We start from the raw sequence: 13,850 nt of genomic DNA, 5'->3' as shown, positions 1-13,850 counted from the left end.
GTGTTGTGGATGAATTATGGAAAACAAATCTCTGAATAAGCAATGTAAAAATTAATTTAAAAATAAAATTTTGATCAGAGCTATGGTGGTGTAGTGGTTAGAATGCAGTACTGCAGGCTACTTCTGCTTATCACCAGCTGCCAGCAGTTTGGCAGTTCTGGGCTCAATCAGCTCAAGGTTGACTCAGCCTTCCATCCTTCCAAGTTTGGTAAAATGACGCAGATTTTTGGGGCAATACGTTGACTCTGTAAACAGCTTGGGGAGGGATGTAAAACACTGTGAAGTGGTATATAAGTCTAAATGCTATTGCTATTGCTACCAAGGAAATAAATATTGTTTAAAGAATATCCTGATATCATGCCTTAAAACACTGAGGGAGGAAGCACAAAGAAAGTAAATCCTTAACTGAACAATGGTACATTCCTATCTAGGATTGTCATCCTCTTTCCACCAAGCCCACAACTTCAGAAGGACACAAGAGACATCCACCTAGCAAGCCATGTTAACTGGATAACCCCTTGTGATCAGTGGAGTACAGTGATCCCTCGGTTAGCGCGGGGGTTACATTCCAAGACCTCCCGCGCTAACCGATTTCCGCGTTATACTGGATAAGGAAGTAAAATCACCATCTGCGCATGTGCGCCATTTTTTTCATGGCCGCACATGCGCAGATGGTGGAGTTTGCGTGTGGGCGGCGGGGAAGACCAAGGGAAGATTCTTTCAGCCGCCCAACAGCTGATCTGCTCCGCAGCGCGGAAGCAGCGAGGAGCCGAAGATGGGGTAAAGGCAAAGGGGAAACCCCATCTTCGGCTCCTCGCTGCTGCCGCGCTGCGGAGCGGATCAGGTGTTGGGCGGCTGAAGGAACCTTCCCTTGGTCTTCCCGCCAGATCACTTGCCGCTTGCCGCTTGCCAGTCCACGCCCCCCTGGATGAGCGGCCCCGCATGGCCCCAGCGCCGGACTCCGTTGCTGAACGCCGAAACCGGAAGGGGCGAGGTGGGGGAGAACGGGAGGCTCAGCATTCCGTCAGTCGCAGCGCTGGCTGTCAACTTTTCTTTTTAGCACTGGGGAGGCAAGTCAGCTCCTGCCCAGTTTTAAAAAGAAAAGTTGACAGCCAGCGATTGTTCCGCTGCCGCCAGCATGGCCTGGCTGGCAGCGGAAGATGTAACGGAGCCCACGGGGGATTCGCCTTCCTCCCACCCGCAGCCGAGACTGATCGTGGGCTCCTTCGCAACCTCGGAGAGCTTCCAGGGCATGAAAGCTCACAAAAACCAGGAAGCTCTCCGAGGTTGCGAAGGAGCCCACGATCAGTCGGCTGCGGGCGGGAGGAAAGCGAATGCCACGGGGCTGGCCTCGGCTCCCCCCCTTACCAGCCCCGCCGCGGAAGGCTCCATTCTGTTCCCTGCCGGCCCGATTGAGCGGCCGGCGGTCTCCATTCAGGGAACAGACGTCCACCCCCTCCTCGGAGTCCCCGGCACCCAGCGTCCCCACGCCGCCTCCACCTCCCGGTAATGCGCCCGACCTCTGCCTCTCTCTTTCTCTCTCATATACCACGCCGGCAACAGGGAGAGAAAGAGAGAGAGAACTAGCGTGGACTTATTTTTTATTTTTTAATATTTTATTTTTTTAATTAATATTTTTTGAAAAACCGCGTTGCAGCGTTTCGCGCTAATCGAGAACGCGCAAATCGAGGGATCACTGTAATACATGGCACAGATAGATTGTCCTCAATGATATACAAAAGCATTATTGTGACTATGCCTCTTGTTCACGACTACAGATACAAAAGCCAAGGGAAAAAGACCCTCCATATTATGGCGTCTATTTCTGAAGTTAGAGCAGTCAGATAATTTTTTCCTCCATTTAAACATTTCCAGTGAATGATACTGCCAGAGAACAGAGATATCACAAATCATTAGAATACCAACCAACCAAAAGAGATATATTAGACCAAAAACCTATCTAGTGTAATTCTTGTAACCATAACAAACTTTCATTACTACAGTATGTCTTATTTCTCAGCTGAATTATTATTATCTTTCTCACCTCCATAGATATCATCTTTCTGCTGTGGCGAGGGGGGCATTTGCCCAGGTTCGCCTGGTGCCCCAGTTGCGGCCCTATTTGGACAGGGAATCTCTACTCACAGTTGCTCATGTCCTTATCACCTCGAGATTTGACTACTGCAATGCTCTCTACATGGGGCTACCTTTGAAGAGTGTTCGGAAAGTTCAAATCATGCAAAATGTAGCCACACGAATGGTCGTGGGCCTTCCTAGACATGCCCATGTTTCTCCAACATTCTGTGGACTCCATTGGCTGCCAATTGGTTTCCAGACACAATTCAAAGTGTTGATAATGACCTATAAAGCCCTACATGGCATCATACCAGATTACTTGCGGGACCACCTTCTGCTGTATGAGTCCCAGCGACCGGTTAGGTCCCACAGAGTTGGCCTTCCCCAGGTCCCGTCAACCAGACAATGTTGCTTGGCAGGGTCAAAGGGAAGAGCCTTCTCTGTGTGGGGCCCAGCCCTCTGGAATCAGCTCTCCCCAGAGATTCGCACTGCCCCCACCTTCCTCGTCTTCCACAAGAGTCTTAAGACTCATTTGTGCTGCCAGGCTTGGGGTGATTAGACCTTAGCCCCCTGGTTGATGAATGTTATGTATAGCTGAGGTCTGAATGCGTATGATTGATTTTTAAAATATTGGAGATTTTAGGTTAATTATCTAGTTTAATTAATTGGATTTAACCATTGTATTTTATTGGTTTTTATTATACATATATATATATGTATGTTGTAAGCTGCCCCGCGTCTTCGGAGAGGGACGGCATATAAATCCAATTAATAAATAATAAATAAATAAATAAATAGCTATCATACCTTGCATGCATTCATAGTCCTATTCTCTATGTTAACATTTAATCTTCTTTAAAAGTGTAAAACATGATGTACGACTAGTACAATATTACAGTTAGGATATACTGGAATGGGGTGTGTGTGGAGGGTCATGACTTGTTCATCATTTAACTTCATTGGATATTCCTGGATTTTTAAATCAGTACTCTGCATGTGCTCAATTTTATGCTCTTCTGTTATGTCTATTTCCAGTTACCCTTTCCCCCCCAAATTAGAAATATTCTAAAGTGTATATATTTTCTCAGTTATCTTTTATTTGCCACTTTCAGTTGCCTATACATCTTTCAAGCATCATATAGTGGCTGGAGAAAAGCAAACCTAAATCTAAAATAGAAATAATTATTGATTGATTTATTGATTGATTTGAATTGATTTATATGCAACCTCTCTCCAAGAACTTGGGGCGGCTTACAACATATAAAAAGAAACAATAGAATATAGTAGGATAAATCCAATTAATTAAAACAAAGTGAACTAGTCTGAAATCCCCAATTATATTAAAAATCAATCATACCCATTCAGACGACAACCACACATAACATTCATCAGCTAGGGGGCTAAGATCTAATCACCCCAAGCCTGGCAGGGTGCCGGACCTGAGCTTGTGTGCTCACTTGTGGAATGCTTGCCATAGGTTTGCCATCATGGGTACAGTGCAAGTTCAAATTAATTTAGAAAAAAATCCTGGTGCTGAATAATAATTGCTACTATAGGAATTATGTCTCAATATTAATAAAGTTAAATATTCTAGCACAAGGAAAGCAGAATAAAGAAAGTTTTGTTGGAAGAAATTTATCCTGTTTGTTCCCAGCTGGGACACATCACAGATGCTGAGAAGAAATTGATGCAGAAGCCAGCTGCCATAAAGTGATTTTTTTTTTTAAATGTAGGAAGAAGGAAAAACTGACACAGTTCAATGGTTCTTGGCTTGCAAGCAGGGTGGCATGAAAAGTTTATGGATTTTTATACCTATTTTCCCTTTGAACTTTTTGCGATTTGATGAGATTTTGTTTATGCCTTTGGTATTGATTGCTCTGAACTCTGTCTTCCTGCTTTAATGGGTTAATTCTGTTCCTGGGGATTTGTCTTTCCTATTCTGGGGGTTAATTCTGCCAGGAAAGAGGAAAAGGGGAGCTCCAGGTGAGTTGTTTTTAGTTGGTTTGAGTACTTTCAGGATCTGGCTCATAGTCCAGTTTTTTAATTATTTCTAGTCAATGGCTTTTGACAGCACCTCCAGACTTTCAATAAGCTTGGGTTAATACTTTGAAGGCAACATTGCATTCTCTGCATAATTAAGCCCAGATATTGTTCTATGTATAATGCTTGTTTTATTGATCGCATGTAATATTTGAATTTTCTGAGGTGGTGGATTTGGAGTTTTCATGAGGTATACCCCATAATCATCACATTTATGACAAATCACAACTTGAACTATCTTGCCTTGCATGTTATGAGTATCTCTCATATACTGTATTAAACTTCACCTTTTACATTGCATTACTTAAATAAATGAAAGTTTGTCTTTGGAGAGGGGCGGCATACAAATCTAAATTATTATTATTATTATTATTATTATTATTATTATTATTATTATTATTATTATTGTTGTTGTTGTTGTTATTGTTCTTGTTGTTGTTTATTATTGAATTTCACCTGTACATTAAAATGTTTGTGTTATGATTAATTTTGTTGATCAAATAATAATTAGATACTAAAATACTATGTTATTTTACTTTTTAATTTTATTGTGTGTATCTGTCCATCTTTTGGGATCAAAATGAAAGCAACTTTAGGGAAACAAGTAGCAAAAAATAAATAAAAATAAATACTTTGGATTGCAATCTAGTTCCATAGTTGCTCAGACTTAGTCGTAAGGAACTCAACTGACAGAACATTTGAATAGGCATGTAGAAGACTGTTAATTGTTCAGCATTGTAAATTTCTTTCCTGCATGTAAACCAATAAATGGTAAATAGTGTGCAGTTAATATTTCCATATAACATTTCCATATAACATCATATAATCAAAATTTTAAGTTTCCCATTACTTGTGCCATCTGTTGAATAAGAGAAAGCTTAAAAATGTATGGCCTTTGACATGACTGCATTTGTTTGCATTTAAAATAATAACTGTATTTTTATTAAATTGTTAAAATTTGAGAATGATATCTTATCAATGTAATTAATGTTCAGAATGTAATGGATAATGTATCATAGCAGCCAGCTTGAAATAGAATAGCTTAATGTATCCTTATTACGTGGAAGGAAAACTTTTTATTTCTATGTTGCTAGCTCCTCAAAAATTTTCTAATTGAGAATTACCCTTCAAGAATGACATTTTGAAAACTGACCTATGAATCAGTGCAGATAATCATTCATATATGTTTTGTTCTAAGCATGTAGAATAGCCGTACACAAGATCATTTGTACTATTACAAAAAGTTTGGATTTAATCATGTAACTTATACACAGTACAATGGGCATACCCCTAATATTTACATGTGGTTATTTGAATGGATAAGCCAAAATTTTCCTATATCTGTGTAGATTTTAAAAAATGCAAAAAAAGAGACATAATGTTTAAGAATTATAAGAAAGCCAATTTGGTCTGGTGATTAAAGTCACAGGCTAGGAAACAGAAGACCCTAAGTTTCAAGTTCTGCCTTAGCCATGAAAGCCAGCTAGGTGAGTTTGGGTCAGTCATTCTCTCTCAGCCCAACCCACCTTACAGGGCTGTTGTGGAGAAAATAGAAGGATGAAGAGGTGTTGGATATGTTTACCGCCTTGAGTTATTTGTAAAAATAATAAAGGGGACATGCAATTAAATAAATACTATTGGAATTAGACTTGTTCAGACTTGTATCTCAGTACTCTGACAGAACTGTATTATGAGGTTCAGACAATAAAGTGGTGCTCTGAAAGTTCACACACATCATATTTTGGGGATTATGACATGAAATGTTTTTGCATTGGTGAAGATTGAGTATTTAAGTGTTTAACACTGTGTGCTAAATTTAGCCTTTGAAACCATCAACATTAGAATGAAGTACAAATGAGATCATTTAAAGGTGCATTTAGGCATTTAATGTTTAGTCCCTAATCTGTAACTATTATTTGATTATATGCGTGTTAAAATAATATTATGCCTGGGGTATCTAGTTATGTATATATTGAACTTCAAGTATTATCATAACAAAAAATATTTTGGGATAACTAATACGAGTTCTAGAATTTGAGTCATATATAAGGCACAGTATTATTTAATAATTAATTATATTAGTTGGATCATGTCCTTGTTTGCAGAAATTCAACCTTTTGATCCAAATTTTTGTTTTACTAAGTTACTGCATTAAAAAACGTTCTCTGTATTAGATTTCAAATGCCATGTAATACCCCTAAGTAGAATTGACATATTCAAATGATAGCAGGATAATTATGATAACTACAAAGAGTGCTATTGTTGAGAATATCATTTATCAATTCCGTGGTCCCCATTATTCATGCATTTTACATGTTAGGAATACAGTAACTTCAAAGAATAATAATCCAGAATGGCTACATTCTTAATAATCCATGCTCACAATAAAATATTACTAATAATCATAATGAAAGGATGGTTATAAAAGTGGAAAAATGTAAAAATTTATTCCAAGGAAAATTAACAGGCTACACAAATAAATTTTGGTAAATGCAACTTTATATTGAAATTCACATATCTGTATCTTAAAGAAGGAAAGATTCACAGACTCAAATGTCTTTCTAAAGTACTAGAAATCATATTATATGCTTTCACAAGCTAAAATTGAAATAATTTGAAACAACTAATACACCAAAAATGTGCAGAAAGTATCAACGAGACTGTGCCTTCAGTAGAATAAATGCTTTACACATTGTGCAAGTTATCTTACTAAGGCTGAGGTCTTCCCATGACATCTGTCTTAAAAATATAAACACACATAGACTGCCTGTGTTTCTCAGAACAAACTAGAATGGGCAACACATTTAGAGTGACAAAAAATCATATCACCCTAGCAATAGGCATACTGATCTGAGGGAATCATGGAATAAAAATAGGATTTAAGTGATCTTTCATGCATTCCCAAATGACAGACTAAAGTGACCAATTCATTTTTCTTTACTTATCTGCTAAAATACTGAACAAAATGGAAGATACTAGATAATCTCTTAAGGCAACATGTGGTATATTCCATGTAAGGATTACTTTTTGACATTACAATTAGATAATCTCATTTATGTTGCCTATCTAATTGATATCTAGTTTTTGAACATATAAAATGGATCTAATCAATATTAAATCAAATTACACTTTTTAAAAAAGACATAAAAAGGAATTAAACTAACAGAGAATACAATTATATGCATGTAATATTTTATCCAAAATAAAAGAATTTTAAACAAAAAAGAATATACTCAGAGAACATTAGAAGTCTTTAAACAAAAGAGGCAGGGAGGAAAAATCTAGAAATTAGAACTGGTTTTGGAATGTTCCTTTAAACAAACAAAGGATGAAAATTCAGCACTACATGGCACATCTTTTCCCATCAACCACAGGACTTCAGTCAGTCCTTAGATTTTAGTCTTCAAAAAATAATAATAATATGAAATAGCTGAAAGGTCATCCAGTGCCTAAAATTAGTTTTATCAACATATTAACCTTATGTCAAACTTAATTGATTCAGGTGTCCAATGCTAACCTTTGCGATGGTCTTACTTTACATCATGGTATATATATATGCAGCATTTAGTGCTGATATATTTAGCACCTGCTACTCTGAATCATTACCTAGATTTCAACCATATCAAAGAATTTTAGGGCAATGGCTCTGTCCTTTATCCCTAATTACAAACCTCCCCAATGGTCAGCAGGAAGAAATTCAGATTTCAAAATAGGATTTAATGATGAGCTATTGGAAAGATGGCAGAATATTGTTGCCAAAATCCTTACAACTGCTGACATTCCTCTTTTAATGCTGTTCTTTTCCTTCTCCTTTTCTTCTCAAGACATGGCAACAGTAACCCCACAATTGCTTAGTAGAGAAGGGTAGTATTTTTACAGAACTAAAGATTTTATAGATGCTCCCTCATATAACACAGTAAGGTTCCCTTGGTAACCTGGATTTTCTGCAGTAAAGAAGGGTTGTGCTGAAACAGCGCCTCAGCTCTCTGTTGGAGAAAATGCACACAAAAGGATTGATTCCAGCTTGGGCAAAACTCATCCAAACAGCGGCTGTTAGAAATCCCCCAGGAACCACAGGGCCTCTTGCAAAAACTCTCCAGTAGCAAGCAACAAGATAGGGCCCCCACAAGGTGAGAAAGAGGAATGTCATTATATAGAACATTCTACTGATTCGTTTTTCCATTTTGAACTCATCCAAGACAAGTAGCCTTCTCCTGCTTGTGGTGTTGGCATTTTGCCGGATCCCCAGCAAGGTAGGTGGCGTAGGGCCCCTTCCAAATCCGGCCAGCCAATTTGCAGCCGCTTGACCACTGGCTCCAGGACCATGAAATGTCCAGTTCTGGCTCACCGCAGCAACAAACTGAACTGGCTTCATTTTCCTGCGATCATGAACAAAAAAGATCAGCTTGAGGTAGACAAGCTGTGTGGCTAAAAGGATGAGAGCAAGCAGCAGCATGAATCCCAGCGAATCATTGGCTCTAAAGGAACGATGCTGAAAGGTACACTGGTCTTCCTCCCGAATAAAGGAATACGTGCCCACATCCAATACTGGAGGGAAAGCCATAGCTACAGATAGTGTCCACACCATACAGATCACTGCCAAACAAGTCCAAAAGGACAGTCTTTTTGTATAAAAGCGGTGGTGGGCAATAGCTAAGTATCTGGTGACGCTTATGCAGAACAGCATGAAAGCTGTGTGGAAACAGGACAAAACACCCAGGAAGGCAATCACTTTGCAAGTGAGTGTCCCATACGTCCAAGATGATCCATTTTTCACAGAAGTAAAAACAAATGGGAAACAAATTGCAGATCTGAGGATATCTGAGCAGCAAAGATCCAAAAGGAAGTAATAAGGAGCTCTATGCAAGGACTTGTCTTTAACTAGCAAAATGGAGATCAGGAGATTCCCTACTACACTGACTCCTATGATGAATCCCAGAGAAGTCAATTTCAAAAATGCTGTTAAAGGGGAAAGATTTTGCAAAATGTTGTCAGCTGCATGGCTGTAGTTCGCCATAGATGGATGGAAGATAAGAAGGTTGCCTTAGTCAAGTCTCATGATCTATATATATGAATAACAAAAAAAAGATCCATACATCTTACTGTGAATGTATTCCAAAAACAGGTCTGTCCTGGGATTTAGTTATATAATATGTTCTCTTTACTTCCATCGGATTCATCATGCCATCAAAATATCTGGAAGAAGAAAAAAAATCAACCCATCAGGCCTTAAGTTAACATACAAATAATGCCAGGGTGTGCTAACCAACATGTTAATTTATGGAGAGCCAAAGTATGTTGCAAGTTGGAGTACTATTATTTGTTTGAGGGAAATTCAGTGAGAACTGCACACCTACTATGCAATGCTTTAGATTTACTCACAATCCCTTAGATTATTTACAGTCAAATCTCTGGGGATGATAAAAAACCCTGTACTTTCCCTACTTCCAAACAGCTGGATTCATACAAGATAATTCCAAGCACTGTTGACACTGGTATATTTTAAAAATAAAATGGGAAGGAAGTCTGTTGAATAGCTTTGTCATGTCCACCTTTTCTGTTTACATGATGTGCTTCAAGGCAGATGCTGGGCTTCTGTGGAATATATCCAAAAGAAACCCTGCAGAATGTATGTTTCCTAACACAGCTTCCAAAAGCATATAATCACACCCTGCTAGTTCATCCACCCTGAAAGAAGATAACAGAAACATAATCTTCCCAGTGATTTGGGTTCAATCTTTGTAAATAAATGCCTGTGCTAAAGAGATACCAGTCCTGTGTTTTATTGATAGGGAGATGGGGAAAAGCAAAGGGATATTGAATATATCCAGGAAGAGAGTCCCGTGTGTCTAGGAAACACCCCAGAAATAACATCTGATTCAGGCATTTCCCACCCAGGTTGCCACAAAATGGAAAGGTCCATATTTGGACCATTAAACTTCACAATTTGTTTTCAGTCTCTCTCCAAAAAAACAGTTCCTGGATCTAGAATAAAATGTCCTGCTACTTCCAGGGATTTGGAGAGAGCCATTCAAGGCGGTGGCAGGCAAGGCTGCTTGTTCGCCTGTATCCCAGTAGTGTTTCTCCCTCCTCCGCCCTCGCTTCCCAGGTTTACAACATCGCATCCATGGAAAAACCCTTCCACCATCCAGGGATTTTGCCCGATTGCTGCTGCTGGTGGTGGTCGGTAAACAAGAGCTCGATTGGATCAAGACAGCATTGTTCCGAAAGCAGACACATCCACATGAACACACAGAGCCTCCATCAATCAAATAAACCCGCTGACCGCGCGAAATATGTTTCCCCCGACTTCCAGTCCCCTCTTCCACGTACACCCACACGGCTTCGAAGCCAGCAGATGCGCGGGGTCTGCTTTCGGAGCTAAGTGCTTCACCTGCTGGGAACCTCGGCTCTCAGGCGCCGACTTTTCCCTTCATCAGCTGATTGAAAAATGACTCCCTCCACCCAAGAAACCACCATAACACCGGATCAGCTTCAATAATAGGGGGAGTGGGTCTCTCCAGCTCCACTCCGACTGCTACGTCGCATCTCCCCTCCCCAGACAGATAAATCTCGGATCATACACATACACGCGCGCGGCTTTTCCCCTATACCTGTAGGTGATGGAGAACGGGGAGATAGAGAGATGTCCCCCCCCCCCGGCCCCCCTCACTGGATCTTCTTTTTTCGACTTGCTAGTGTTTTCATGCCTTGATTTATTTCCTGGGCTCCTCGGTTGCTCAGGCTTCAGAGCCAGTGGTCTCAGCCGGCGCATGCTCAGTAAACATCCTTGATCGCCTAGTCTCGTCTTCCCCGTCGCAGCCACACAATCTCTCCCACTAACGCAGTAGCAGCAGCAGTCGGTGCCCCACTGCCGTCGCCCCGAGGAGCACGCGCAGCTCCAGGAGCCGCGGGAACAGCCAGGCCGAGCTGGCGGGCAGCAAAATGTCTGTGTCGCCGCTGCAACTCTTGGCGCGGAATCTTGCTGGCACTTTAGCCCGACAAGCCCGGAGCAGGTCTGGCTTGCTTGGGAATTCGCCTGTTTTCAGTTCGGGAGAAGCTCTCTCTCCCTTTCCCTCCTCGCGCCCGTCATCTCCCCCACGCCGCCCCCATTTCTTTCTCCTGATGATGACTGCATTGTTATTGCACTTGGCAGAACCGTGGTGGGTGGAGGGACAAAAGATGGGGATGCTCCCTCCTGCTTCTGAACTGAATTCCTTCGATTCCCTATTTGGCAAGGAAGTGAGGAATCTTCCCTACTATTATTTGCAATAACATGGTATTTGATTTTTTTTTTGAATGGTAAAAGACTGCAAAAATTAGGAAGAGAAATTCAGGAAAGAGACTAGTCGGGGCCCATTATTTGTTATGCTTAAATTCTCAGGATTTCATGTTTTATTTATGGAGGATGAGAGAACTAGTTATTGGACATCAGTTGTCACTCCAGCAATAGTAAAAGATACAAATGGAGCTGTGGAATGGAAAGGGACCGGACTGAAACTGGACTGGGAAGGAGATGGGGAGAAAAATCATTTTTTTCTGGAAATGGAGAGTTTGAGCCCATGTTAAAGGCTGGAATCATAGCAGTTTAGCCTCATGCTTGTACCCCCACCACTTTTTCAAACCCCTGTTCTGTTTAAAGAAGTTAGTAAAGGAACATGCCCAAGATTCAACCACGTGTAAAATAAATCAATATAGTACATGTTTCAGATGTAATTGGTTACTGAAAAGTGCTACTAATGTCATGGGCTGTAGTTGCCTCACAGATCGCAGTGTAGGTTTGTGTAGCTGTCTGCTTGCTTCTCTTTTCTTTCCTAGACCTGGCAGCTACTAAAAGTGAAAATACAGCACTAAGGCTCATCAAGAAAGGCAAAACGTTTGAACTAAGCAATTAATTACTGATTCAGCTCCAGGTAGCTCCATGGACAAACACTTCCACTATGTTGACCAATCTTCAGTAATAGCTTCTGACTTTTTAAAGGACTTTTCAGTAATCTTTTTTGATCCATTCAACTCCCTATCTACCTATGTACAAGCATTTTCCCTTTTTCTCATTCATCTTCTAATTGCATCACATATCCAAAGATATGAGTTTTTGCTTGGTGATCCCTGCCTCAAGGGAGAAGGCAGCCTGTATTTGGCCAAAATTGACTGATTATTCTTGCAACCTTGGGTTGTAAATCCATAAGTTAAAGACATCTATTTTATTTTTTCCTATAGTGACCAGACTTCTCAAAAGGACACTGGAAAGATAGTTATTTTAAGCATTTCTCATATTGATTGTCATTGAAATGAGTTTGTCTAAATTAATAATACCTTAGTATATTTTGAAAAGCATATGTATGTGTGCCATGTGATGACAATTTGAAAAGGTTAAATAGAATTAAACTTGGCTAGTATTAGATCACAGTCAAACTTTTGATGGAACCCAAGGGAAAAGGCTCTCAAACCTGGAAGCCAGAAAAGAATATATTTTTATTTATGTTTAAGCACACATTCTCAGAGGATGATAGGCTAATCAAAAAGTCCTTTGTAGTGGGTTTTGATTCCTCCCCCACCAAGATGTTTCTATCAAGCTGCAAAAAAGCTAATATACTCCCAGTGTTTGGTCACTGAATATATGAATAATTACAGGTGAAACACGAAAAACTAGAATATCGTACAAAAAGTAATGCAATTTAAAAGATGAAACATAATACAGTGGCATCTCTACTTAAGAACTTAATTTGTTCCTTGACCAGGTTTGTAAGTAGAAGCAATTTTTCCCATAGGAATTGATGTAAAAGCAAATAATGCATGCAAACCCATTAGGAAAGAAGAGCTCGGAATTTGGGTGGGAGGAGGAGGAAGAAGATGAGGACAGTCGCTGCCGAAGGAAGAAGATGAGGTGAGGAGAATCAAAAAAATCCAAAACTATAAAGCTTTAAAAAAAAGAGGGACTGAGGTGGCGAGGAGGAGCATGCGCCTCCCATACACCCGGCGCGAGGCTGCCTCCCATACACTGCGCCAGAGAGAGAAACCCAGGCGGGCGAGAGGGGGGAACCTCCCGTTCCTTTAACCGAAAGGCGGCTCTGCTGCTGTTGCTACCTGCTTCCTCTTCCTTCCCATGCTGAAGGGCTCCCCTCTCCTCTCACTCGCTTTGTAGCTGGTGCTTTTCCTTCACTGTGGTGACTCCTCCGTTTGGCTGAAGCCGGGTTGATCTGGCCCAGGCAAAGCACCCCCTTTTGCCTTGACGCTCCAGGAGGCAACTTCACACTGGGTGTGTGTGAGGCAGCGCGAGGGAGTTACCACAGCTAAGTGGTATTCCCTCTCAGAGAAAGGAAAATGATTTGTTCGCTCTGGACTGCCAAGTCTCCTTAAGCGCCACAGAATAGGGCTCCTTTGGCAGCCCAGAAAAGCCCGAGATGGCCAGGATTAAAGGGGGAATGGCAGGAAACTGGCTGGGCCTTCATGCCACTCTCAAATTTCCTAGGAAATTTTTCTGGGCTCGGGTTCTTAAGTAGAAAATGGTTCTTGAGAAGAGGCAAAAAAATCTTGAACACCCAGTTTTTATCTAGAAAAGTTCTTAAGTAGAGGCGTTCTTAGGTAGAGGTACCACTGTATATAGGAAAGACTCATTACATGCAAGGCAAGATAGTTCAAGATGTGATTTGTCATAATTGTAATGATTATGGGGTTCAGCTCATGAAAACCCCAAATCCACAATTTCAGAAAATTAGAATATTACATGCAAT

At 40.6% G+C, this 13,850-nt stretch overlaps 1 protein-coding gene across 2 annotated transcripts in view; it reads right to left on the bottom strand.

Moving 5' to 3' along the window:
• The window catches only part of GPR85 (G protein-coupled receptor 85), a 29,720-nt gene extending 18,604 nt beyond the window's left edge, over positions 1-11,116 (bottom strand). The window contains exons 1-2 of one of the 2 annotated variants that reach the window (XR_011559469.1): positions 10,731-11,013; positions 9,213-9,312 (exon numbers count right to left, since the gene is read on the bottom strand). Coding sequence is in view for 1 of the 2 variants with exons in the window: in XM_070755493.1 (XP_070611594.1) it covers positions 8,021-9,133 (1,113 nt within the window). In the remaining variant the exon portion in view is untranslated. Of the gene's footprint in view, positions 1-6,538; positions 9,313-10,730 lie in introns of those variants that run through there. The other variant, XM_070755493.1, reaches the window with a different exon arrangement.
• Between the last annotated feature and the right edge of the window lie 2,734 nt (positions 11,117-13,850).

The sequence above is a fragment of the Erythrolamprus reginae genome, chromosome 6, assembly GCF_031021105.1.
Source record: "Erythrolamprus reginae isolate rEryReg1 chromosome 6, rEryReg1.hap1, whole genome shotgun sequence".
In the NCBI taxonomy this organism is placed as follows: domain Eukaryota; kingdom Metazoa; phylum Chordata; class Lepidosauria; order Squamata; family Dipsadidae; genus Erythrolamprus; species Erythrolamprus reginae.
This window is presented reverse-complemented; position numbering and strand designations above follow the sequence as displayed.